The 26,102-nt window shown below is 37.7% G+C and overlaps 1 protein-coding gene across 2 annotated transcripts; it reads left to right on the plus strand.

Annotated features, from left to right (window-relative positions):
- The first annotated feature begins 651 nt into the window (after positions 1-651).
- Positions 652-25,039, plus strand: AZI2 (5-azacytidine induced 2). Of its 2 annotated transcripts, XM_054815076.1 has the most exons (9): positions 652-939; positions 10,754-10,983; positions 13,441-13,566; positions 13,910-14,009; positions 15,759-15,907; positions 18,002-18,063; positions 21,390-21,505; positions 22,309-22,379; positions 24,343-25,039. In XM_054815076.1, the coding sequence occupies exons 2-9, from the start codon at positions 10,759-10,761 to the stop codon at positions 24,376-24,378; spliced, it is 885 nt and encodes a 294-aa protein (XP_054671051.1). In that variant the 5' UTR covers positions 652-939; positions 10,754-10,758; the 3' UTR covers positions 24,379-25,039. The 2 variants fall into 2 exon arrangements, with proteins under 2 accessions (XP_054671051.1, XP_054671050.1); XM_054815075.1 differs by lacking the exon at positions 22,309-22,379.
- Positions 25,040-26,102: the final 1,063 nt, after the last annotated feature.

The following is a 26,102-nucleotide window of genomic DNA, read 5'->3' on the forward strand; positions in this document are numbered from 1 at the left end:
GGGGGGGAGAAAAAAAGAGTATGAATATAAAATGTTAGTCTCTGGCTCACTAGCCCTTCAATCGTGCACAGGTGTAAACTTCTCAAGAAGCTGGAAATGGTTTAAAGAATCTAAAATGAAGAAAAAAGGCGGGGGGGGGAAAGCAATTCTGTTCAGGAGCACTCAGAGGGAGCTTTTCCCACCGTACGTGCCTGTTGACTGGGGGCACTGATCTTTATTGCTTTAATACGGCCTTATTTTGAATCAGGCTGGGGAATTCGGTGCACCTTTGAGAGGGGAGACGGTTTGGGGTGGTTTTTTTTTTTAGTACGGCCGCTTTCTAGCGGCGATGCCCTGTGCTGCAGGCGCTCGCCAAGAGCAGACACTGACGGGCCGAAGGTCCGTGCCCTTGTTGGAGGCGGAAACGCCGACCTCGAGTACCGCACGTATCTGCTCGCCCTCCGGGCGCCGTCGCCGTGCCGGCCGCCGCTTCGCCTGCCGGGTTGGAGGCGGGGGGAGGCCTCTCGGTGGCGGCAGCAGTCACCCCGCGGGCGGAGCCGTGCCTCGGCCTGCGCTCTGGTGTGGGAGCTGGGCTTCCCGAGGTGCTCCGCTCGGAGCCCGCCCGCTTGCATGCCGGGATTCGTAGTCCGCCCTGCCTCCCCCGGTCAGGCGGCGGGGCCGCCGCTCTCCTTCCGGGAGCAGCGAGCGCCCGTTGGAGGGGGAGAAGGGCCGCGGCCCGCGTCACGTGTGGCGTTTGTTGACTTCCTCGAAAGGTGGGGGCGGGGCTGGCGCCCCGGGAGTTTCCCGCGGTGGCGGAGGCCGATACCGAGGCCGGGCCGGCTGGGCGGAGGCGATGGGAGCCCGAGGGGGCCCTGGCGGAGACCGTGACGGCCGGCGCTACCTCTCCGCCGAGGTGACCGCCCGTTACTGACCCGCCTGGCCCGAGCAAGGCCCGGAGAGGTTGGTCCTGGCGCGGGGCGGGGGGACCCGGGCGGGGGCATGCCGGTGACATGTCGCCTGTGGGCGGCCTCGGTCCCGCGGCCTGCCTGTAGCGCGGGGGTGCTGCGGAGCTTCGTGCCCCGCTGCCCGGTGGAGTAGGAGCGGTTCCCCGTGGGGACAGAGGCGATTCTGGCCGGTCTTTACAGTCGTTCTCGCAGAAGGAGCAGGTGGGCAGAGTTGTGCGGTGTCCTTGCCCGCTTCTGCTCTACGGGCGAGGTGTAACTGGGTAAAGAGGGGCATCCCCGTTCGGGGCGGTGAGCGCACGTCAGAGGTACTGCTGACGGGTGGGTGGTGGGTGTCAGGCAATAAAATAGCCAAAATGCGGCTAATTTCACCCTAATTAAGGTGAAAACCTGGGTGAGTTTTTAGAGCAGCAATTTGTGCATTAATACAGGGGTATCTGGCAAAGGAAATGAACGCAAAGGTACGGTTGTTGGCACAAGATGTGAGAACAGAAACATGACGAAATACTGGAGCAGACTGGAATACAGGTGTTGCAGGCCGCGGTGGTTTGGAAGAAGGGAGTACGGATGAGCGTTGATGTAGTCTCATATGGCAGCGATGCCTTCAACTTCTAAGAAATTACAGCTTTAAATCCTGGTGTTTCACCTGGTAGGAAGATTTCCCTGATCTCCTTAAATAAACCTGTCCCCCAGTAACGCACAAGTGAGAGTGGGTTGGGCTGTAAACCCTTCCGGTGAGTGGTTTTAGGCGCTTTTGTGCTTCTTGACGAATCCCTTCATTTCCCTGCTGTCTTACTCTGTGTGTGTGCAGTAAAATCAGCATACTGGAAGCCAGCTCTGGAAAAAGTGGAGTGAGGGGAGAGGTACTGTCATTAACAGTCAAGTCTGCTCTGGGCTCCAAAGGTCAGGCGCTGTTCTGAGACAGCATTTTCTGAGAAGTGCTATTATGGACTATGAAAAACATATAACTTACTGGATATAGGTGTGTGATCTGCTCCTAACAATACTAGTTATATGTTAGCACGTGTATCCTGGAATTTTTATTCTAGAAACAATAAGAAATCCAAGTTACTACTACATTTTGTTTTTTGAAGAATTGGTATTTTATAAAAACTTGTGATACCAGTGTCTATCAGTGATTGCACTATAACTTAAGTAGGAGATTATTGCCCCAAATTCTAAGCACAATTTTTGAGTTAATAACTCTGAAATCAGAAAGGCAGAAAACACTGGTTGAGTGAACTCTAGATCAAATTATATGAGGATTTTAGCCACCTCCTCCCCAAAAAACCCCACATTTTTTCTAAAACTGCTTATTACTTTTCAGTCCTTGTATCCTACAGTTTACAGTTCAGAAAAGTATAAAGTGACTATTGCCAGAGTACCAGCTAGGTTATGTTTTACATTGAAAATTAAATAGTAAAAAGCTTTTTAAAAGAGCAAAGGGGATGAAGTGACATCTTTGTGCAGCAAAAATGGGTAATAAATTAGAGATAACTTTGAGTGTCTAAATTTCAGCAAATACTCTGATTTGGTTTTCAGTATGTCTGTGTTTTCTATATGATAGTTAAAAGATGGGGAAAAGCGTGAAAATTACCAGGTCAAATACATGAACAAACTGTATTTAGTATACTCAGGGTGGAGAAATAGAATAACTTCATCTCATAATGTTGGAAAAACTGTACATGAAGTTGCAAATCCAGTAACATCTGTTCTTATGATATTAATAGATGCATTGAATTGGGGATTGTGCTTGATGACTGGAAAATGCTAAATGTGGGGTGTCTTAGGAAAGTGAAAACTACTCTGGAAAAAGTGCAGGCCTGTCATCGTTGCACATACTATCGATATCTGACTTCTTTAGAATAGATTTTAAAGAAAATAAGCGAAAAGGTAGAAGTAAACGGGATAAAATGCAGTGTGGATTTACCTTCTGATATGTTTTCATTCTTTCACAAGTATTTACTAAACAGAGGAAGTGTAGATAGAGTCCATATTCAATAAAACAGTTACAGTGGCAACGAGATCCAGTTTGTTAAAATGGCGATGATAGGATTAATACAAGAGTCGGGCTAGTAACTAGCTTGGTAGAAGTCAACGACTGGTTCTGCTGAGGGGGACTTCTAGCAACTCCATATGTATGTGATTTATCCATAGTCAACTTTGCAATCAGTCTTACGTGTTTGCTGTAAGTTTATGCTATAATTGCATTAATTAACTATTATTTACATGATTATGTAATCATTTTTATGCGGAGTTCTTAGTGTATAAAATGTAGATGCTACTAAAATTTGACAGTACATTTGGGGAGAAGAAATGAATTTTCAGAAGGGATAGTGAAGCATAAGTACCTTGAACATTCAAAGTCATCCACTTACAAGCTGCTAACAGGAACTTGTGTTCAAATGACCAGGTTTGTCTGAAATAATGAGATGTAAACCTGAATATAGAATCATGGAATCGTAGAACAGCCCAAGTTGGAAGGGACCTGGAAAGATCATGTACTCCAACCTTTTGTGGAAAAGGGACCTTAGATGAGATTATCTAGCACCCTGTCCGGTCATGTCTTGAAAGCCTCCAGGCGTTATGTTAGTGAACTGTAGGATGACCAAGGGCCATCAGTGCGACGCAGTTTAACTTGTCTTTTAATAGCCGTAACAGGTGAGGTATGTTTCCAGTTGAATTAAAAGTTAATGCAATTATACAAGGCTCTCTTAATATCTTATCACTGAACTTGTGAACTTATTGAACATCAACTAATCTGACAGTTTTGAGTGGGAGGAAATTTATGACTGGGAGGTAGGACCTACTGTTTGTTTTACAAAAGAGGATTTAAAAAAACCCAAAACAAATCCTCTTAGCTTTCATAAATAGTTATTCTTTATAAACATTTTGAAATGGGAAGGAATGAACACCAAAAAAGTGTCTCTTAAAATAATATTCAGTCTTAGCATGGGAACATATGGGTTTTTCAGTAACCTTTGAATACATATACTAATATTTGATGCTAGAAACATTTAACAACCAGAAGCCATCTTGCTTCTACTTGGGTTTCTTTGCACTATTGCTTCTAAGTTAGCGGTAGCAATTAGTTTCAAGATTAAATTTAATAGTTTAATAAACAGGATTATATGATGCTGAGAGAACAGTATTTAATTGACTCCCACTTTTGGGGTTCCCCTCTCCTTTTCTGATAGTTGTCAAGGAAAGTGGCGCTGTGACAGCATCCACAGAAAAACAAATTGAATACATTATGTTGAGGATGCATAGGGTTTGCAGATTAGTGGTGAAGATACTGTAGTTATACGACTGTCCAGAGAAAATAAAATTTATCAAGCACTGTTGTCATAAAATGGGCTTTTTACTACTTTGCTAGTTCTTGTGAGAGTAAATTATTTATTGTAAAAAGCTTGAGATTGGAAAAAAAAAAATGCCTGTTGTACCTAAGGAGATTTTGCTTGGCTCCTCTAGCTTAGCCAGATGTGCACGATAGATGAACTACAGTGATTTGGTTTGTGAGCTTAGAGACAGTAACTTTCCATTTCCTGGAGGCAGCAAAATGAAAGCATTTTGGAGGTCTGATTTAGCTGATGTGCTGACGCGTTTCTGAAAGAACACCAACTATGCTGAAGCTGCAGGGCTGTGCCCTTGTACACAGGGCCTCTCAGGGAGTGCTTTGGGGCTGTGTAATTTGTCCATACGGAAGGAGAAGCAATGGACAAATCTAGCAGCTACTCAGATGCGTCTGTGCAGATTTTTGTTCTCCAAAAATGGAGCAAGTATCTGTAAGAAGCAATGTCTCTTTGTAGAACAGACTGTTCACAACTGGAATCAAAGAGAACCTAAGATTTCTGAGGGAGAGATGCAAAATGATAGATGCTTAAAGAGACTGGAAGTCTTGCTTGTTTTAGCATCATGTGTCATATACCCTATATACTGTGTGGAGTTTTTCATGCCGACTGCAGGAATTCTTTATTTTTTGTTGCTGTGCTGGAGTGTCTTTTAAAAAAGAAAAAAAAGCAGTACAACTTTTCTGAAATTAAAGTGAGGTCTGCAACACACTCATTCAGGATTCCTGTAGATCAAAGTCATTTCTTGAATTTAATGTTTTCTTTTTATGTCTACATGCATAAAAAACCATGCATTGTCTTCTTTGTAAGGCAAGGTAAACCAGTACAAAAACTATACTCTCATTATTAACAGCCTGAGACTGTTCATAATACCATTACAAAGTCAAACCCCTCATGTCTGGAAGGTAAACAAAGTAAAATGGTTCAGATTCTTAGTAGCCTTGGAAGAAAAATCAGGAAAATACCGTCTTGAAATTATTTGCATTTGACATTTGGAAATATTTTGAAAACTGTTTTATTCTCTTTCATATCAAAAGGTGGGGCAAAATGAGAATCTGCTCGATAGCGGGGAAAATTTTATGTAATCCTGCTTTTACTATCTCTCCTCCTGATCCGAGAATAAGATTAGCATTTCAAACTACAGAAATCTGTTTGTGCAATGGTCTGTTTGCTATTAGAGCCTCTGCATCCTGTGTTCCTTGTATGTAAAGCGTGTTTTATATTTAACTACTTCCCATGGTGTTAATGACTAATATTTATAAAGCTCTATGAAGAGAAGAGCTATATTTCTGCTCAGCATTAGTAAGAAATGGCAAAACAGTCTTACTCTCAAGATACTTAATATATTAAATCAAAGCTGTTCTATAACCTACATTAAGTGTCAATGAACAACAGGAGTGGTTTTTGGAAACCGTTCTTTTCTACAGTATGTGACAGAAAATTTAAGTGGTGCCATCTCTTCAAACTCGTACGCTTATAATCAGCAGACGTAATTACTCCTGCTAGAACTTAATACTACATCCTGTCAACAGTGTATTCAGGTTGTTTTTGTTCTTTTAAAAAAACCCCATTAGTTATTTAATACAAACACTATTCATTTAATGTATTTATTTTTTTGGAGGTAAAGATTAGAGTCCTTTTAAATTGGCTGTTTCATGTGCAGATCATTCTAAGAACGATCTAAGTATTCAAACTATTCATAGATATTAACTTGTCTGTATATTACTTTAAATATTTTAGTGGAAAATCTGTCACTTTAACTGGTTACTTTAGTACAGATTATCTCATGAATTGCAACCCCAGAGAGATCAAAATTCATTCAGGTGCTTTAGAATGAGAGCTCTGGGTCATTTGCAGCAGCACGTACGAGGGTAGCTTTGAATAGTTGAAGCTAAACAGAACGAAACAGTGACAGAGGTCTGTGGTTGGAGTCAGTAATTACTGCCATCCTGCAAGCCCTTCTGGTACTGCCAGATTTGAGGAGTCATAACTTGTGGGATAATCTAATGCACATATTGTGTCAGAAAGCACTTTTTTGATTTGTGCTTACAGTTCTTTTTTTTTTTTTTTTTTTTAAAATGATGTAATATAATACTGGAGAAACTAAATTTTGATTCCTTTCCTTAAAGAGTAAAATTAAAGGCTACAGGTGTAGTCGGGGATTTCCTACAGATACAGCCCCATTTTGGAAGATTTTGTCATCTAAGTGTTTCTGTCTATCGCTTTAATTTCATGAGAGAGCTTCTTATGGAGAAAGAAGTATTTGTGAGCATGCTTTCTCTTTTTTTTTTTTTTTTTTTCCCCAACAGCACAACAAAGGAGGGGGGGAAATGTGCATTTCACCGTGACCTTTATAGAACTGCTGATCTTACACAGTGTAACAGCCAGGTTTTATTCTTGTACGAGCTTATATTTTTTATTGGCCTTTTCATAAGGGGTTAGCAGGTGCTGGAGAAATAACTTTGCCTATATTTTTTTCTTTTGGAAATACTTGAGAAAGTTTGTTGCAGCAAAGAGGGTTTTGGTTTTTTTTGTTATCTTTCTTTTTTAGGTTGTGTTGACTTATTTAGATATATTAGCAATGCTGCTCTAATTTTTTCTAATGTTACTTTTTCCTCATGCTCATCTAATGTGTACTGCAGTTAGTGGTGTGTATATATATTATAACTTATTTTTGAGTCATCATGCACCTGTCCAATACAGAAGTCATAGCGCTCTTTTTCTTAGGAAATGGCTATCATATAGTTCTGTAGACTGTGAGGTTTGAAACTTTTTGAAATATTCAATAAAAGGAATATTTAGTAAGCACAGGCAACAGACTGATGTTTACTAATAGAGTTAACTGTTGAAATTACTATGTATCAACTCATACCTAAGATTTGATAAATGTATTTTTTCCTTTTCTATAAATTTGTTACAATTTTTGCAGTGCTTTAAAAATTTAACTGTGGTTTTGTAGAATAACTATTATGGGAGAAAATGGCGAGCTATTTAGAATAAAATATGTAAAGACTTTTCCTTTCAGATTTCATGATGCTATTGTCAGTCAATCTCTTAGAAATCCTAGTGGCTTGTTTATTTTGTAAAGAAAAGATGCTTTCAATTTCAAGAGTAGTGCTCCCTTGCAAAAACAGAAATGCCCTTTAAGAGGTAGGGGAAAATCTCAAAATACCAATAGCTTTTTGTTTTCTGAGTGTCTATGCTGTGGCTTTCTGAAGTGATCTTATGCTTAGAGCAATGTAAATATTGTTATATTTCTTTTGTGTGATGCTCTAAAATTCTGAGTAAATTGGTGTTCAGTGGCATTTAAATTTCAGTTTATGTAAATCTCTTCATTTATTTGAAAGTGATGTCAGTCTGAAGTCTCTGTTTTGTTTCCATGTTGTTGGGCACGATGACAGTGGTGACTTGAATCATGTTTCTTTTAAAGCTGAAATGACTGCACTTTTTTCTGGTCGTAGCAGTGTAATACAGTGTGTGGATATTATTAATACTTTATGTTAATAGAGATAGTGAAAGATAAAAATAAAGTATATACAATGGAAATATTGTAGTGATTTTCACTTCTTAACAGGCCGTTGAGCTTCCAGTACAGAGAAGCATGTTTCATGATAATTTCTTTATTTTTATTAATTGACGCAAAAAGTTTAAAAATCACATAATTCCTTCTGAATATCCCACTTACTTTATTTAAGCCTGTGCAAGATGCATTGCTGCTTTCTCTCCAAAGCATTACATCATCAGATCTGTTTTTAAGGGGATGAGCAGAGAGAAAGGTGTCTTATTTGGGCACCTGTTTCAGGAGTAGTAGACCTCTGTTTTCTGGCAGTTTATTGTCACTTAGTATCCAATAAGATTAGTAAAAAAATGTGTATATCGGATCTTTCTGAAATAGTTATCTTGTGTGTAGAAATTTAGAAAAACATGTATTATGAGCCCCTTTGAATTATGTGGAATTATATGCTTCTCTTCTAAATAGTATCCAGTGCTGGCTTAGAGAGCAGCATCAGAAAACCAGAGCTGAATAATCCTGTAAACTATATGAGATATTTCAAGTAAAAAAATGTTAGTTTAACTACTTCCTTAGTAGGTGCAGGTTAAGTGTGTACCTGAATTTATAAAATAGTATTTGTGTATCCCAAGTCTTACTTATTTTGGAAGGTCTTGCTCTTTTAGAAGCTCGTAAGGGCAGTAAGTTTTAGTTAGCAAAATACAGAATAAATACAGTCTCATTTTCTGATGTTGCTTCCTGTTTTCCCTTATTGCCATCTCCTGGCGGAACTGATGTGCGCAAGAAATAAGGAATGTTTGATGCTCAAGTTCAGGAGCTATGGGAAAGTGTGGGGATAAAGATATATTTTATGTACAAGGTCACACAATCTGCTGCTTTCTTCAAGAGATAATGATAAGCTGTGACACTTTAATGACATTTGAGTCTAGCGTTCAGAGAAAAGGAGATGCGTTGCCTTGAGAAGGCAAGCTCTTAGAATTTGATGAGTGAGAAGACTTGCAGGGCCCTTGGTAAAATGGAGGAGAAAAAGCTAGTATGTTATGCTCATCTTTGAAGACAAAATAAGCAATTCTTTTAGTCAGTGAATGCAGTTGGAATGATGTAGTGCTTTTGATCAAGGTCACCTTGTGCATGAAGTGATACTGTTCTTACAATGAAAAGGAAGCAAACCTCTTTTGCAAGGCTCTTTCTACTTAAGTATGAGGCAGAGCAACAGGCGAGAGAAGCTGAAGCTACCTGTTTTGTTAGAATCCATCAAACAGTATACAAGGCATCTGTTCGCCTCCTGAAGATAACCATTAAAAGGACTTCAGTTTTGGTTTGTAGTTCTCCTGTCTTTTTTCACTGTTGTGACTCCATTGCTGTCTATTTAGTATAAACGAGCTGTCACAGTTTTTTATCATGTTGTCTAACTGGCTTGGAGCAAATTGAGACAAATGTGATAACAGCACCATTGTTCAGCTGTAGCTGTACTACAGCTCTTCGTAACACTGCAGCCCATGTAGTTTTTTCCATTGCTAGCTTGGTGAGAGAAATTTGACCACATAGATAAGCTTCAGGGCAGTTGATCCCTTTACCTCTTCGTATCGATAAAGAAATGGCAGTTTAGTTTGAATTTAAATAGCAAATACACAGTAGAGGCAGCAATTCTGGCTGTGGGTTTTTACCCCGCTGGTGGCTGTCTTTCCTGCGATGTTCTGCTGATCAGGTCAGTTTTCTGCTGAAATAGCTTTTTCCTACAATACAAACTGTCTTAATTATACTTATTTCTTTCATTCTAGCATTTCTGTTGGTTCATTAGCTAATCATCAGGAACTTAAGGATTTGTTCACGGGGAAAAAATTAAAATTACTTTTAGTAGAAGTAGCACCAGTAGTAGTTTGGGGTTTTTTTGGGTGCTGGGGGAGAAATGTTACCAGATACTGTATAGCATTTGTTAGTATTGCATATAAATGTAAGGAATCTTCATCTTCAAAACTAAATAAGAATGAGCTGAGTCTTTTTACTTCAGTTGGTTTTGGGGTTTGTTTGTTTGTTTTAAAATCAAACCCCGAACTAGCTCCTGATAACTAGTAACATTAAGGAAAATGCTGTTGGGACTTTTCCCTTAAGACCTGGAGTTAAAGAAAGTATATGGAGTTTTTTAAAGGTGCTGTTTTGTTATGGAATGTTTTGCTGTGCCTAAATGATACGTGTTGTAACAAAAACTCAACCTAATGGTTACTTTGCATTTGTCATTCAGGTGGATTTGCCTAGTATTTTAGGGCTATACTTTCCTTATGGTCAGCTTATAGTCAGTTTTCTCCGTGCGTGTTAAGGCAGATCATGTTATTGAGTATATTTTTATTCTCATCATGTTTGCAGTCAGGAATTACAGTAGTTGTTGTTCAGAAAGATGTTTTCTACTGTGACCAAGTAAAGAATAGCTACTGATGCAGCGTCTTTAAGGACTAATGCAAGTGTACCTTAAGATTCCATTTTAAAGTTTGGGAAAAGTATAAATACTTGCATTCAAGAATGAAGGAAATTTGGCACTTGTACTCAGGAACCACAGTAATTAGTCTGTTTCCTGCAACTGTAATCTCTTTTACTGCTCAGTGCTGACTTGCAAAAAATCTAATGCGACATTCCTTTGGAGTTCAAATATTTGGTGCCAGCCAAATTCGAGGATGGTGTTAAGCCTTAATGAATTTGGGGGTTCATAAATCTGACGCCTACGCAAATTATTTTTATCAAGTAACAGTGAAAGATGATTCTTTTCTAAGCACACTTCTCAATCTATAATGGGGTTCAAGATTTTTCTGCAAGATTAAGATATTTCCGAATTATTCAGTCTTACCATATTTAGACAGAACCACTCTGCAGTATTATTTTGGAAGGTTTTCAGACTTGACACTCTTGATGAATTTGTCTTTGTGAAAATTTCACACTCATATCTGTTTTTTTAACAGCTGTCATGGAGGAGTTGGTAGAGGATGACATCTGTATTTTGAAACATGAAAAAGCAGACAACGTTCATAAGAGAGATGGGGAGATTCCTGTTTCATCTTACAGTGGAGATGAGTCTGTTGCCTCACACTTCGCGCTTGTCACTGCATATGAAGATATCAAGAAACGGCTAAAGGAGACAGAGAAGGAGAACTCCTTCTTAAAAAAAAGAGTGAGAATTCTAGAAGAGAAGGTAAGAAAAAAGTTGATTTGCCAGCTTCTGGTAGCAGCTACTTTTTTGCTCCTGTCTGGATGGCAAAGCAGACGGTTAAGTATTAAAATATGTACTTAAAATAATTTCCAAGTTAAAAAAGTTTTGGTAAATTGTTTTATTTGTTTCAGTGAGACAGAGTTTGTTTCTCTGATAGTCTAGTTACGTCATACTGGGATTTTTGATTCTTACTGACATGTGTGTGATGCAATGCAGTAGTGCCCTGCAAAGATACTAGCTTTGATTCAGAAAGATCTGTAATTGCATTGGATCGTTGCTGTATTTCGTGTACCTCTTTATGGTGTTTGTTAACTTGGGCACACATGACTTAGTATTGTTGTATAGTGAGGTGCCAAGTCTATTATCTGTCTAAGAATTGTCTATCAAAAGAATCCCTTAGGCTCAGCGTACCAAAATGATAAGGAAAAATTGGTTGTTAAGAATAGGTGTAGCTAATTGCAGTCTCAAACATGAAATACAAAGTTGCAAGGCTTAACATAGAGGTGTTGGCTGGCCATTTTGTAGTGCAGTAATTCTAAAGCGGAAAGGAATCTAGGAATTTGTTTTATATGCAGTTTCTCATGGTCTTAGTCTAGTGAAGCTCACTAAAGCTAAAAATTGACCATGGCGTAGGCCTTTCTCCCTGAGTAGAGTGCTATCATTGAACGTATATCCATCATTCAGTAGGGAGTGTCTTTGTACTGCAGAAGGTCTGGACTTTGATAGATTGCTTTCTTATTAATATAAGATGGAAAGATAGATCCTAGAGTTAGAGCTGAGACGTTTATTAGGACTTAGTCCTAAATATATGCTACTGACTCTTAAAAGCTTACAAAGTATGTGTTATTTTGTGGCAATGGAATGAAGAGCTTGAGTCACACTCACTATCATTCTGAAACACTTATTCAGGAATTCTTGGTGATGAGTTTGACAGGATTGATTTTCTGTCTAAAGGCAAAACTTTCTCAGCACTTGCTTTATATAAGGTCCTGGGGGTGACGGGGATAGGAATAGAGCTCTAGACTCAATATTCTCTGAACTGTGCTGAGTGTAACGTCTTTTACATGGTTACTCAAGATCACAATAAAACAGGACTTGACCTTGATAATCCCTTTTAGCCTTGTGCCTTTTAGTTTGGCCTGGTTCAGCTTAATTATCTTAAAGATGATATTTTGTTTTCCATAGAGAAAACTTTTGGTTTAGTATGTGAATACCATAAAAATGTTTCTATGAGAGAGGGGCATCGAGAAGGCCTAGGCCGTTAAGTAACGGAACTGACTTTCAGTCTTCATTAATGGCTAGTATACCTCTATGATAAAAAAGTACATAGGGAGTTACCCCTTTTGGGTTTTACGTTTCAAAGTGTATGGAAACTTCCAGAAAGTTTGGTAAGGCTTATGTTCTATCTGATTGGCTTTATTTGGGGGAGGAAATTGTAAAGGACAGAACTTAAAATTAGTAGTACGCATACTTTGAGGGTCAATATAAAAAGCAAAGGGCAGAAGCTTCCTAACTTTATGGCTTGCTTTCCCATACTTTCTTTCGAGCAAACACCTGAAAGAGGAGATATTTAAGGTAGATGCATGACTGTCACCTCTTTGATTTTTGTAAATCAATTTTGTGTGTGTGTCTCTTAATTTTTAACAAAATGTATATAATTCTGTTGCAAATATCTACGTTAGGTATACTGAATGCATTTAAATGCCTCAGTAACTTAAAGCAAGTGTGCAGGATAAACAGAATTAAAAGGATAATGCAATACTTAGTCAATACAAGAACTTTCCATGTGAACAGATGTAAGTTGATGTAAGACTTTTCTTCTTGCTCTTATTAAAAATACTGAATATATTTTAACTCTGCTCCCCTCTTTCTTACAGTCTAGTTGGTAGTGCTTATTCCGTTTTGCTTTCCTCTTGTCTTAGCAGGCAGTGAGGTAGTGGTGACCTGGAAGTTAATATTTTGTAATGTAATTGTGCTTTGGGTTTTCTCACATAAATACACTGAAAAAAATCTTTAAGTTATGAATCATTAAAAAAATAATGTTTGATTATCTCTGAATTTTCTGTATGTTGTATCTTTATATGCTTAAAACTCTTTTTCCAAAAAGCAGTTTGTACATCTTGAGAGCTTGGAAAAAATATGATTAAGGCAATGTGAGTGTGAGTAATCATGACTTGTGGGTGGTTTTTAAATACTCATTGCAGTAAACTAGCAAGCATTAAGTATGGTTAGAGATTGCAGAATTTGTAGACAGCCTTTATTGCACTTCTGTAAAAAATTTCGGTCCGTATCAATGTATTCGATTAATTTATTTTCTAAACAAAAAGAAACAAACCTGATAGTTTAATGTTCTAGGCTGTACTACTGCACCTCTTAAATTTTGCAGTTTTCAATATAACATACAAAACTTCTTATTTCTCATGTCTGTTAAACTTTTAGCTGCTTGGCTCCCGACTGGAAGAGGAATGCAGTTCAGTTGGACGTGAACAAGTAAATAAGGCATACCAAGCCTATCGAGAGGCCTGCATTGAGCGAGATAATCTGAAAAGCAAACTGGATAAAATGGTATGCCTTTTTAAGTAATGACTTAAATGCATGTTATATCAGTACTGCATAGTTAGTAAATGTGTACTGTAGAGTGAATTTTATTTGCTGAAGATCTGTGGTGTTTGTTTTATTACTCCTTTTGGTTTTTAAAGTATATGATAATACTTTATGGAGAAATAACAATTTTAAGTATCTCAGTTTTATTACTGGGCTAGGCTAATGCTAAAAAAACCCAGAGAGATATTTTCTTGTGGGTATTTTTTTTGTTTTGGGGGTTTGTTTGTTTTTTAAAGTTGAATTGTCAGACATGATTAAAAAAAACTTCACAAATGGTTTTGGGTTCCCCTCCCCCTGAAAACAGATGAAAGAGAGTGCAGAATCCTTGAAAAGCTTGAATGAACAGTTGCAGTCTAAAGAAGTAGAGCTGTTACAACTGAGAACTGAAGTGGAAACTCAACAAGGTATGCATTTTGTTACTTCATCTTAATGTATGTTGACAAGCCTTAATGGTTATATTATGATCTCAGGGCACAAAGAGGTTTAACCCCACATAGTGGCTAGGTAAGAGAGGACCATACTGCAGTGTGAGGTACCTTGAGCTTGGATATATGTTCATTCTCGTATATGGTGACAGGCATGTTTTATTACCATAGATGAGGAGCTCTGTGGTAAAGTCTGAGGCTGTCATGTTCTTCCACTGTAGGTCATTTCATAATGTGAGAAATATGCACAACCTGACCATTTATAGGCCAGTCATGTACATCTCTGGAGCCCACCACCACTTCCTCAAAATAGGGTGGGGGTATACTTGTTCAAGTATCAAATGCTATCCATTTGATACCACTTTCTCTGGTACCTGCAGATGATCTGGCATAGTGCTTTGTTTCGCTGTTGGGATATGACAGGTACGAGAGGATGTTGTGTAGCAATAGCTGCAGTTGACAACGGCTATTTTAAAGGGCTGGGGGATGAGGAAAGGTAGAAAGATTCTGGTTGTAGAAAGCCTGGTGGAAAGAGGAAAGAGAAACAGTGTACCCTGGCAATTCCAAAAGCCCAAATCCAGCTTCTGTTACTGCCATTGTAAAGAGTGTTGTGTAGATGATAGGGATGTAAAATAAAACACTATGGAAAAAAAAAATAACTTTTATTAATGTACTGTTACAAGAAAAGAGAACAAGAAAATGCCACCTATGTGAAGTTAGAGATATGGACTGGGCTTCAGATTCTGTACAAATGCAGTCATTGGAAGGGTACCTGCAACTATTGCTGTGCTTGAATTGAATTACTTTCAGAGAGGACCTCAAGCATGTAATGCACTATGTGAATTGCACAAGTTTTTAAACCTAGAAGAACAAACCACATGTAATAATAGTATCATTGTTGAGGACATTGTGGTTTAAGGAGGTAAGAAGTGCAGAGTTTATAAAGAGAGCTCTCAAAATATGGTGATTTCAAGCCTTATTTAGTAAATCAATTTTACTCATAAGTGGGCTCTGAGTACCTTGTATAAGAAAAATCAGCGTAGCTTAAGCTTGTTTAAATTGTTAGATCTGGAAGTGAGTGTACCATGCAGTTGAAGACTTGAGGGTTTTCTTCCTGTCATGTTCTTTCTTTTGCTGCCTAACTAGCCTCCTGCTACTGATTTAATGCTAGGATTGTCTTAGGTCGCTTCTTACTAGCGACCATGTGAATTTCTTCTGTCTAATAAGAAGACTTCTGTAACCTCTAGAGTTCACCCTTTTGTTTTGATTGTATCTTTTGTAGTTCTGTTTTGAACTTCTTTACTATTAAACTTTGGAAAAATTTTGGGTAAATTATGAAATTATATAAATCGGGGGGGGGGGGGAAGGCCTCTGTTTTCAAAGCATGTAAGAAGCATGCAAGTTGGCGCATATATCATGCGTGTTCACCATTAACAGATTTTTTTATTATTATTTCCATTGCCTTTTTATGCTGTTTTTTCTTTATGTAAAATCTCCAGTGCATTCTTGGAAAGTAGGGCTCTGTACTTTAAACTCAAACTCGACTACTTCTCTGCCAACAACTTTACCAATGTTACTATTTCTCTGTTGTCATAGACTGTAGTTTCTACAGAATGTACAGGATAACTTTTTTGTAGGGCATGGGCTGGCTGAGATGAAACCTTACATATTGAGTTACATTTCTTGAACAGAGACTGAAATCTGATTGTCTTGCTTGTCTTCTGACAGTGATGAAAAATCTGAATTGTACTCAGTCCAGCTGGGAAATAGAGAAGCTGAGCAGTGACCTGAAAGTGCATAGTCTGGAACAGGATGTAGAAAATCTCAAGCAAGAGTGCAACAGTCTCAGAAAGGAGTTGCAAAAATCCAAGCAGAAGGTACCTTTATTTTTAAGGAATTTTTGTCTTAATAGATTTGACTGTGTTATAGCATTATTTTAAATCCCTTGTTCAAGCAAAATAAAGGGAAAACAAAGAGATATAAAGTATATAATTGAGTGAAAGATTAACATCCCAGTAAAATTAACCTGAAATATTCTCCTAGACTGGCTTGTTTCTTGGAAATAGTACACTTACATAGGTGAGATTTCCCAGCCATTGCCCATGTAACAACAGAAAATAAAGCTTTACAATTTCTTACAAGTAGCCGATCAGATGGAAATGTCCTATGCTGGTATTTGTCTTGGGCTGGACTGCTTAAAAAGCTTGGGAATAACCTGGTTTGGCTTTGGGGGTTTTGTTTGTTTGTTTGCTTTCTTGTTTTGGTTTTTTTTTTCTTTTAAAACAATAGAATGGTTATGTTAAAAGATATAATGAACTTTGTTTAAGGAGCACTAGCACTTTTATTTAGGGTAGTTGCATGCAGCTTGTCAGGAAAGTGGATTTCTCTAACAAGGTTTCCAGAATCTTGTTGTACGTCCTTTAGTCTGGGACAAGCGTCTGTTGTGAGCGACTCATTGTGTAATGTAGATGTGGTTAGGATCTCAAAAAGGAAATTAAGATAGCTTAACAGTAATAACATACATTGTCTTCGCTCACGTTTAGTCTGTGTTTTTTCCACTAGGTGGGGATAAAGCACGTTACTGGGAAGGCATGTGAGGTGTTTTGTCAACTTACCTTACTGATGGTTGTTGTTTTCACTTCTATCTGGAATTGTTTTAGGTGTTTTCAATAACTTGTAAATTCTGAAGGCATACTGTAACTTGTATGCAGTTCTGGTGTCTTCAGGTATCTCTATAGAATAGAGTAATAGCTATATAAGTAATTGAAGATTGTGGATTGTATTGTGAGAGTGAATGTAGCTAGAAAGAACAGACTAAAATAGCAGTTGTAAGGAACACTAGACATGACACTGTTTAAATAATGCTTATGCCCATAGCTTTTGTTGCGAAGAACAAATATAAGGAACATTTATAATTTTTTTTACATATCTTGATCTTGGTAACTGCTTAACATAGGAAATAAAAAGGTACAAATGTGGGGTAATATAGCACAACTTTTTTTTTTAACTATGAAATTGAATCTCTGAGGGGGGGTGATGGGAAAGTCTTCAGGAGGGGGGAAAACTGTCAGGTGGAATACAGGGAAATGTGATCAATGGGCAATGACAAGTCAGCATTGTTTCAGTCCCAGCTGGTATTTTTATTATTACTGTTTTTAATTACATTAGTTAGCATGTCCAGATGTTTTCTACCTTAGGCACGTATACTTTCTATTTTTTTTTCTATTTTTAGTTATTCAGGTTTGACATTGTAGTTGATGCAGTGCGTACATTATATTGACAAGTTGCTTGAAATGTACATAGGCTATCATGAAGCCACAGTAATGTATCAAATTCACGACAGCTTTGGCTAGTAGGAAAGGTAGTAGGAACATGAAGAGAAGGGGTATGAATGGGAACTCATCACAGGTGAGGTTCTAATACAAATATAACTAACAAAGCAATTTGTTAAACAGTCGTTACCTTCAGCGAGGCTGCTTGTACGCACAATTTTGAAGCAGTCTTTCAGACTCAAGGGATAAATTATGTTCTGTCATAAAAGTAACTTGTGGAAGTAAATCTGTACTGAAACAGTTTGCTTTAACATAAAGGTCTTTATGTACTGGGGCAGGGAAAGAACAAGAGAAGACTGATTACTTTTTTTGTTAACGGAAGTCAAAACCTTTCTAAATTTTTGCTTTTCAAAGAATCACAAATGCCGAGACCTCAGGTATTTTAAAAAAAAAGAGAGTATGGTGCTAGCTGAGCAATGCTTTTGTGTAAGTAGGTAGTTTCAGCATTGTTACGTGGAAATTCTTAGAAGTCTTTATGTCCATTTTAAAAACCACTGTAGCCAGCACAAATGAAGACTACTTTAATTCTGAATGTCAGTATCAGTGAACTTGTCGTTTCACTGCAGTATTTTCAGATAGAAGACCTGAAAAAATCAGATGTTCATTCCTTCTCTCTCTTCCCCTCACTCTGTTACACAGGACCGGGCTCAAGAGGAAAATCCATTAAATGGAGACCTCCTTCAAAAACAAGACATCCAGAGGTATGAAAATCAAGTGGCTTTCATGTTTTATTTTTGGTTTACTGAGGGACAGTTATTTGAACAAGTAAATGTTGTTGCAGCCTGTTAAAATGTGTTATTTCAAAGTACATAATCTAATTTCAAGTCTAGGTATACTGATTTAGTGAGATCCTTGTAATTTTTTTTGTTGTTGTTATGTTGGTAGTCCAGTATGATGATGCTAAGAAAACATTTATGTCTTCAGGTTGTTGTACAGAAAATGAAAGTTAAATTATCTTGGATTTAAAAATCAGCTTTTTAATAATTAGTTGACTTGAGGAGGTGGTAGATAAATTTCCAAGTCTCATCTCGGCTATAGAATATCTTCACTCTGCCTGTTGGGAGGTTTCTGTGTTTGCATAAGTGATGGCTTCAAATCTCTTGCTTAGTGTTGGAACATATGTTCTTACTTAGTGTAATATAATTTCTAGTGCAATAATATTTCTAGTAGAAGACATTTTAATTTTTTTTTATATTGAGGAGCCACTGTGTGACCTATTCAAAAAGAAGTAGCAATTTTCCAGAAAGATGATAAAATACCAGAAAGCATTTGTTTTCATTTTGCAGTCATTCAAATAATAATTGTGCTTATGGTGTAAACTCCTATGTTATCCTGTCTTGAGTATGTGTGCTGAATTAGAAAGTATGTATATCGTTAATTTTTTATGCAAAAGAATGATTCATGAATGCCTGAAAGTTCCCAAATGTTCTGTCTTGCAGAAATGAAATACTAACAGCATCTCTTACACCCAGTTATGCCTGTCCATGTACTTACACGATTTTCCACAAGAGGGAAGAGTGGTCCTTTGTGATGACACATTGTTTAGCGTAATACCTTGTTGCTTACTTGGCTATTGAAGAGATGGGAAAGGAAATCAGTTACTGAAAGAGAACAGTACAGACAATTCTTTTCATATGTTCTCTGGTGTAATGATGATAGTATTGTATACACTATACACAAATTAGACTTTCACCTTTCACCCTGACTGGATAGCTAGCTAGCAAACACTTTTTCTTGTGGTTTCTGCTGGAGCTTTATAGTCAGTCTTGCACGCCTGAAAAAAGGTGTTATCTCAAGGTATAGCAGTTATCTCTTTGATCTTCCAGAGCAGATTTATTCCACAAAGTAACGTTCGGGTGGCAACCATCTGAATTAGCATATGTACAGTATAGTGTTTATTGTAATATGACAAATAATGAATGTGTAATGTGTACTAAATATGTAAGCCTATCAAAAAATCTGTGGAAAAACACTTGGAAAACCTCCTACACAAAATATTTGTTGTAGCAGCCAACCCTGCTGTTTGTAGGAGATGGAGGCATTTGCAATTAGTTAACTTTTTGGAAAATAGTTATTCCACATTTGTCAGCAGCCTGCAAATCTGACATTAAAGTCTTGATTTGCAAATCTACTTAGCTGTAGATAGGCTATCGTATTCAAGGTTTATATTGCATGTTAAAGGATAAACTTCCAAGCATGTGGAATCCTTGGTTTTCAATAACAAATTTCTTGAAAGGTAGGCTTTGCAGTGGGATTCTAGGTCAGCAGCCACAAAAACAATTAAAATACGTTATGTGTGATTTAAGTGGAATTCTGGTACCTGCATCCCTTTGCAAGATGCTTTTAAAAGCGCTAAATGCACATTATGAAATCTATCTAAGCACTTTCCTTCTAGTTGGTGGCAGACACTGAGCTGCTCTTACATTTACCACTTCTGTATTAAATATTAGACAGTTCTGTTTTGATATAACTGCAGTGTGTTTGGTCTTATTTTTGAGACCAAAACACATGAATAAATGAAGTGCGGTTGCCACATCAACTTAATTTTAAAATTGTCGTCTCTTAAAAGAGCCAAGTGGATTCTGCAGTAAAAAAGCCACAGGTTTAGCTGAACTTCTTGAAATATCGCTTCTGAATATCTGGCACAATTGCTGATACCTGTTGAACTATCAGCTGCCTCTGTTCTTTACCAGAGTTTTTGAATCTGAATGTTTGTATTCTGGGGAACTATTTCTGTGCATCAAAGAAAGTTTAACTTCTTTGTTTTAAGGGAACTCTTAATGTTAACTTGCAGAACAGAATAATAGCTGTTTCTCAGAGTGCTATTGAACACATTCACGTTGGATAAATTTCATGCAGGGGTGACCCTAAATTGCTATTTTAGAGGGATATAAATCTCTATATATGCATGATTGAAAATACAGTTGTTATACAGCTTAATAGTTCTAGTCATCTCAACAACAGTTTGAGGTACTGAACTGTTTTCAAATAAACGTCTTTTAGGTGAATATCGTGAGGAAGAAAGAAATATTCTGAAAAATCTCATCCATGATACTTGTCCTCAATAAACATGTTTTGGTAGAATGTTAAGCATTTAAAAAACTTTAAATCATTGATTTCATGTTTAAGTTGAAGTAACTGCATCCTTATGTCTTTGAACACTAAGTTAATTACTAATTAACATAAATGTAATGTTCAGTGAGCCCTTGCTCGAAATTTTACCAAGAAACATATGGTGATGCTGACTTTTCTGGGGTTTTTTGTTCTTGATTTTCTTACCAGCTAATAACCTGAAACTGCTTTGTTGGAACAGTGCTGCTGTTGCTAAATATGTTTCTCATGTTATGCTGTCTTACTGGAGAGTGAATTTTTAACACTAAGGCAGCGTATTAATATAAATTAGGTAACTTGAATATGAAGCAGTATATTTTATGTTTTAGTTTGGTCTGTGTGTGGGTACTCAGTTTGAATCTCAGGTATCTAGTCTGAATTCATTGTAGCAAAGTGAATGGTGTAAAGACCCAAATACTGATTTGGATTGAATATTTAAACTATGAGCAATTAACATTACTAGGATCATAACATTTGATGGTGTGTGTGTGTGGTCATTTATCAGAAGCCATTCAAAGTTAATACTCTAACTTGTTTGCAGTCTAGTGTCCGTTTAATATATTTCTTTTAGAAGTATTCCTTTTGAGATTAGTAATTTTATGGGAAGCTGGTTAGCTTCAAATAATGAAATTGGAGAATATGCTTCCTATTTCTTTCCATTTGGGGAACTTGAAATTATTAGTATCATCTAGTATGTTAACATAAAATACATTGTATATTGTAATATGCAAGAGTCAAACAAAATATACAAGGTCCATCAATTTAAGCTAATGATTTTGAATTATGATACTCTAGCAAAATTTGCAGTGTATGTTAGGCAAAACTGATTTCTTAACAGTTAAACCATGTTAATAGGCATGAGGGTGCTTTACAGGTGGCAATTATTTAACTTTTTAAAATTTTTTTGTTTTGAAAGCGTGCAGCAGGCATATTGGGAACTGAAGAGAGAAATGTCCAATTTGTGCCTAGTGACTGAGATGCAAGCTGAGGTTCTACGAAAACTGAAAACAAACCCAACAGCGACCAAGAAAGGCAAGTCAGTGTTTGCACTAACAGACTTTACAAACACAAACCGTTGACTCAAGCTGTACCATTTTTAAAAAGAAACTAGCTATCATATCTTATCAGAATCTCATCGATTGAAGTTGATAAGCTAGACTATTATGGTTCCAGCCTACCCATTTTCTGCTTTTGCTTCTGTCTCATACTGGTCAACTTCACACATAAAGGTGTTGCTGATGTGTTTTTTCTTCAGTACTGTATTCTGTTCCCCTTGTGGCTTTTTTCTCAGTCAAGTGTTGCTTATGTGCACAAGGCTGAGGTGTTAAGTTTACTTGTATTTGACCTTTTACCACAACTACTTCATATTAGGGGGGAAAAAAATCTTTTTGCAAACACAGTCTTATTTTCCCACTATAGAATATATAAAGTCTTAATTTGGCAACATTTTAAAGTCAGACTTTAATAGACTGAAATTCCCTTATGGTTGCATATTTCTTGATGTTGGCGCTCAGAAAAGTTGTCTTTTGTAGCAAAAAGTTATGCAAGGTGACGTTTTCTGAATGTCAAAATTCTGGGGCTGCAAGTGTCCCTCATTTCTGCTGCTACATTGCAAATAATGAAGGGGGAAATAATTTCCACAGTAAGTAGGTATCATTTCTGGTAAATGGTATCATTGCTGGTGATTTTCCACAGAAAGTAGGTATCATTCATATGTATGTTTCTCTCAAGCCAAATGCTCCATGAGAGAGGGTTCTTGCTGTGGTGGGACCAGACTGTCAGTCTGACTGTTCATCGCAGCGTCTATTATTTCCTTTGTTTTCTGCTCACTTCAGTTGTGGTACTTACTGTGTTCAGAATACAGAAGATGCCGGTGATAGACCCTGAACTTGGTTACAATACATTGGTGAGAGTCTCCAGTGTCCCTGTTCTTTACAAGGTCAAGGCATTCTGTTTCTAAACAGCTTTGATTGGCTCGGTGAGGTAATGATAGGATTCACCTCCAGGTCAATCACTGCCTTTTGTCTGTGGCCAGCAGTGATTAATGATCACTCCCTGATAAACTACCAACACATTTTGTAGACTTGGTCATATTGTTACCAGGTGAATCCCTGTTCCTACAGTTCTAAGACACAGTTGTCAAGTAACTTCAGCGGAGAAACTGGGAACTGAATGAATGAGTTTTTAATCCTTGAGTCTGTCCAGGTTTGATGTGATCACGTAGCGTCTTTGTCCTTATTTTTAACGTGGAGTTTATCTGTCTTGCCACTACACAGGTACTGATTTTTCTCTTCTCCTATTTGGTGAACAGTCTGATTTGCTGCAGTTGCTAATGTGGCTGTACATCCACAGCTATAAAAGACATTATTGATTGAATGGGAAACAGCAGATTTTTGCTTTTTTTCAGTAATTATTCAGAAGTATTTAAGAGCGGACAGGATCGGCAGAAATCAAAACTGTATTTATTTTTTATTTACTTTCCCTGTCAGCCACGCTTATGAATGCAATGCAGATAGATCTGTGCTTATATTTATAGAAATAACTTTGCTTATGCAAAATATGGGTAGAATTGACTTAAAACTTCCACTGCCTGTAACTGTAGTACTAGCTATTTTACCAGATACAAACTAGTTGCCACTATAAGAGGTGCGTAAAGTCTGCAGAACACAATGTATTCATTGCTCTGTGTTTGATGTTCACAGTATCAGTTAACATGCAGATTCCACTTAGCTGTCATTTATGTAAGGAGGCATTTTCAACAAACCTGTGTCTGCTTTTTCTTTTTTTTTCTTTCATTTTTCAGTCCATTTTTATTGAACTTCTTAAGGTCTGTAGACCTCAAATTGTTTTTTACACCCGTCAGCACAGAGAGGCCAAATCCATTGCCTTAGCATGTCTTTCAGGCACAACGCCTGTGCTCTTGGAAAGTGCTGTTGGCTCACACTAGCATTGGGTACCACATTTGAATTTAGAGTGACAAACAAAAGTTGTATTCTTTGACCAAGATGCTGGCTCCTCTTTCTGTCCCTTAAGGACTAAAGTTACAAATGACAGTTCATACTCAAGATTCATAGCTGTTCTAGAAAACTACCTGTAAGATGTGAGTTCCTTTAACTGCAGGAATCACTAATCTACTCCCATTACATGTTATATAAATTATCACTACAAAGAAAATGTCCTGGCTGTATTTGGGCATCTGTTCAGGTGTGTGCTGAAGGTGCAGCTCTTTCATTTCAGCTAGATGCTGTTCTGTTTCAAAATCCTCCCCTTCCTCGCATGGTTTAGAACTCCCCTGGAATTTTGGATGGCTGAATGTTGCAGTCTGTCGCTTTACTTTCAGAGGTCAGACAGTAGCGGAGCACAGAGAACCTGTGAACACCATGCGTCTCCCTCTTACTGCTTCATGGACAGTGAGAATTCAGGTTCTTGGCAGCCTGAGAACACAACTTGTTAAAAAAATCGGTAGAGTAGGAAGAAGCACACTCTGTGTAAGCAGCACTCTGAATCCAGTTGATTTCTCCAAGCGCATGAAAATCCTCTCTGTTTCAGCGTTCATTCCAGTCTTGTCAAAAAGATTCATCAGTTTATCTGTGTTCAGGTGGGAGCTGGGAGGTTTCATTGGTGTTGGGTGTATCTTAGACATTGCCATTTCAGCACCTCTGGTTCATCTTGCAAAATCAGACTGTGAGGAGGGTAGTATGTTCAGTTTGTAATTTTTAAGTAGTTACTGAAGTAAAATACGGTCTGAAAACGTGTAGCTTGAAAACACTGGGTTTAACATCCCTGCCATACTGTAATACGTTTGGAGTATATGAAAAATGCATTGGATAATGTCATTTAAAAATCTTTTTTATATCTTCTTTCTTCAGCTGCCTCTACCGCACCAGTACAATGTGTTGACTTGAACATTTCAAAGCTGAATTTGACATCTGGGGTAGTCTATAAAAAACTCTCACAACACGATAAAGCACTCTGCAACGCTGTGTGTCCCCCCCTGCCAAGAGATGTAAAAATCCCATCTGAAAGGGTGACTCTACAAGCACGGACAGATGAGAGATCCGTTCCAGTTGATGGCAAAACATTTCAGGAACACCATTCTTATGGAAAGAGCTCTCTGGAAGATAATTCCTGGGTATTTCCAAGTCCTCCAAAGCCTAATGAGAATGCATTTTGGGAAATGAAAAATAAAACAACTTTGTTAAACTGTCCAGCAGATTACCTGGATCAGTGTAATCAAAACTGTCTGCACAAGAGTTAAACAATTTTTACAATGAACTGAGGCGTTTTTAGAATGGCTCTGAAGAGGCACCTTAATGCTTGAACTTTTCACGAAGGAAAACAAATTGCCTGAAATGTTCTTTCTTTATTTTTAATTCTAGTTCTAAAACAGAAAGTCTTCCTCTGCTGTAAATCAGGAGCAAGTTCCTTGAAGTTAAAGCTGTGCTGGTATAATGTAAATAGAAAGAAATCTAGCACGGGGCCGAGATAGTCTTGTACTGCAAATGGCATACATTTGCAAAAGATTACACTGAGAAGTGAGTTCTCGGAATAAAACAAAGTAATCCAGTTCTGTAGTTGTTTGCTATTTGTATGTTACCAAGAAAATACTTGCTGTCCTGTGTTAAAACTTGTACCAGCTCTGAGCTTATTTTTTGACAGTGGGGGTGTTGGGTTTTTTTTTTCAGAGTAAGACATGAAATGAAGAATTGGATTATCTCTCCCTTCCTCTTTTCAATTAACTTTTTGATTCCTCTGGTTTAGAAATGCATTTTTATGTAATTTTTAACCACGAAAGGTGAGATTATTTTTTTGGGGTCAAAATCTTGATTTGTATTAGGTAGAGGCAAGAGAAAAATAGCTCCTAGGCTATCCTGTTTAGATTGCACCATTTGGGGCCTTACTGTGAACTATAACGGATCGTAAGTAATGCTGCTGAATGCTGTGATTCCTGGACGTTCAGCTTGTTTTCCTCAGTTCGTGCTGTAGTAAACTGAATTCCACACACAGTGGTGCTGGCCACAGACTCCTCCTCTTGGCAGTGCTTTTCTTATTGTGCCGCCTTTGCACAGCACCAGAACCTTGCCTTTGTATTTGTGTGGTGGTGAAGGCTACTAACTTCTCTTTTATTAAAGAAACAAAGCCTTAATTGAATCGGACTAGGTGTTTGTAGCAGTGTTGATATACTTGAGAAGTATTTTTGTGGTATCTTTAGTATGCCACTAAGAACTAGTTACTTGAATTGCCGCTGCCTGCTTTATAGATTATGGGTGTCCACATACTATTTTTTTCTCTTAAGGCCAGGAACTGTTTTTAGACAAACACAATTTATGCCTTTTTTTTAAAACTGCTCTGCTTCATATCTGGCGTAATACAGCGGGGTTAAGTGAAATGCCTTTGACTGTTCAATACCTTGAAGAAAAATGCTTTGTATTTTAGACCCATGATACCTAACTTGTAATGGGGGGAAGACACTTATAAATATGTTATTTACAGATGAGTGGATGGGTGAAGTATTCAACTTCATGGGTCCAGCTTAAGATCAGTGTAATAAAAATTAATTTCTCAACTTTTTAGTAGCAAATTATCTTAAAATTGCTTGTGGATACATGAGGAAGCTATGACTGTAGCA

Source organism: Grus americana, chromosome 2, assembly GCF_028858705.1.
Source record: "Grus americana isolate bGruAme1 chromosome 2, bGruAme1.mat, whole genome shotgun sequence".
NCBI lineage: Eukaryota > Metazoa > Chordata > Aves > Gruiformes > Gruidae > Grus > Grus americana.

Excerpts from the sequence above, each read along its gene's own strand:
- AZI2 (XM_054815075.1), top strand. The coding sequence starts at position 10,759 with ATGGAGGAGTTGGTAGAGGATGACATCTGTATTTTGAAACATGAAAAA. Across the intron at positions 15,908-18,001 it reads TGCAAAAATCCAAGCAGAAG|GACCGGGCTCAAGAGGAAAA; the intron begins GTACCTTTATTT and ends TCTGTTACACAG. Across the intron at positions 18,064-21,389 it reads CAAAAACAAGACATCCAGAG|CGTGCAGCAGGCATATTGGG; the intron begins GTATGAAAATCA and ends TTGTTTTGAAAG.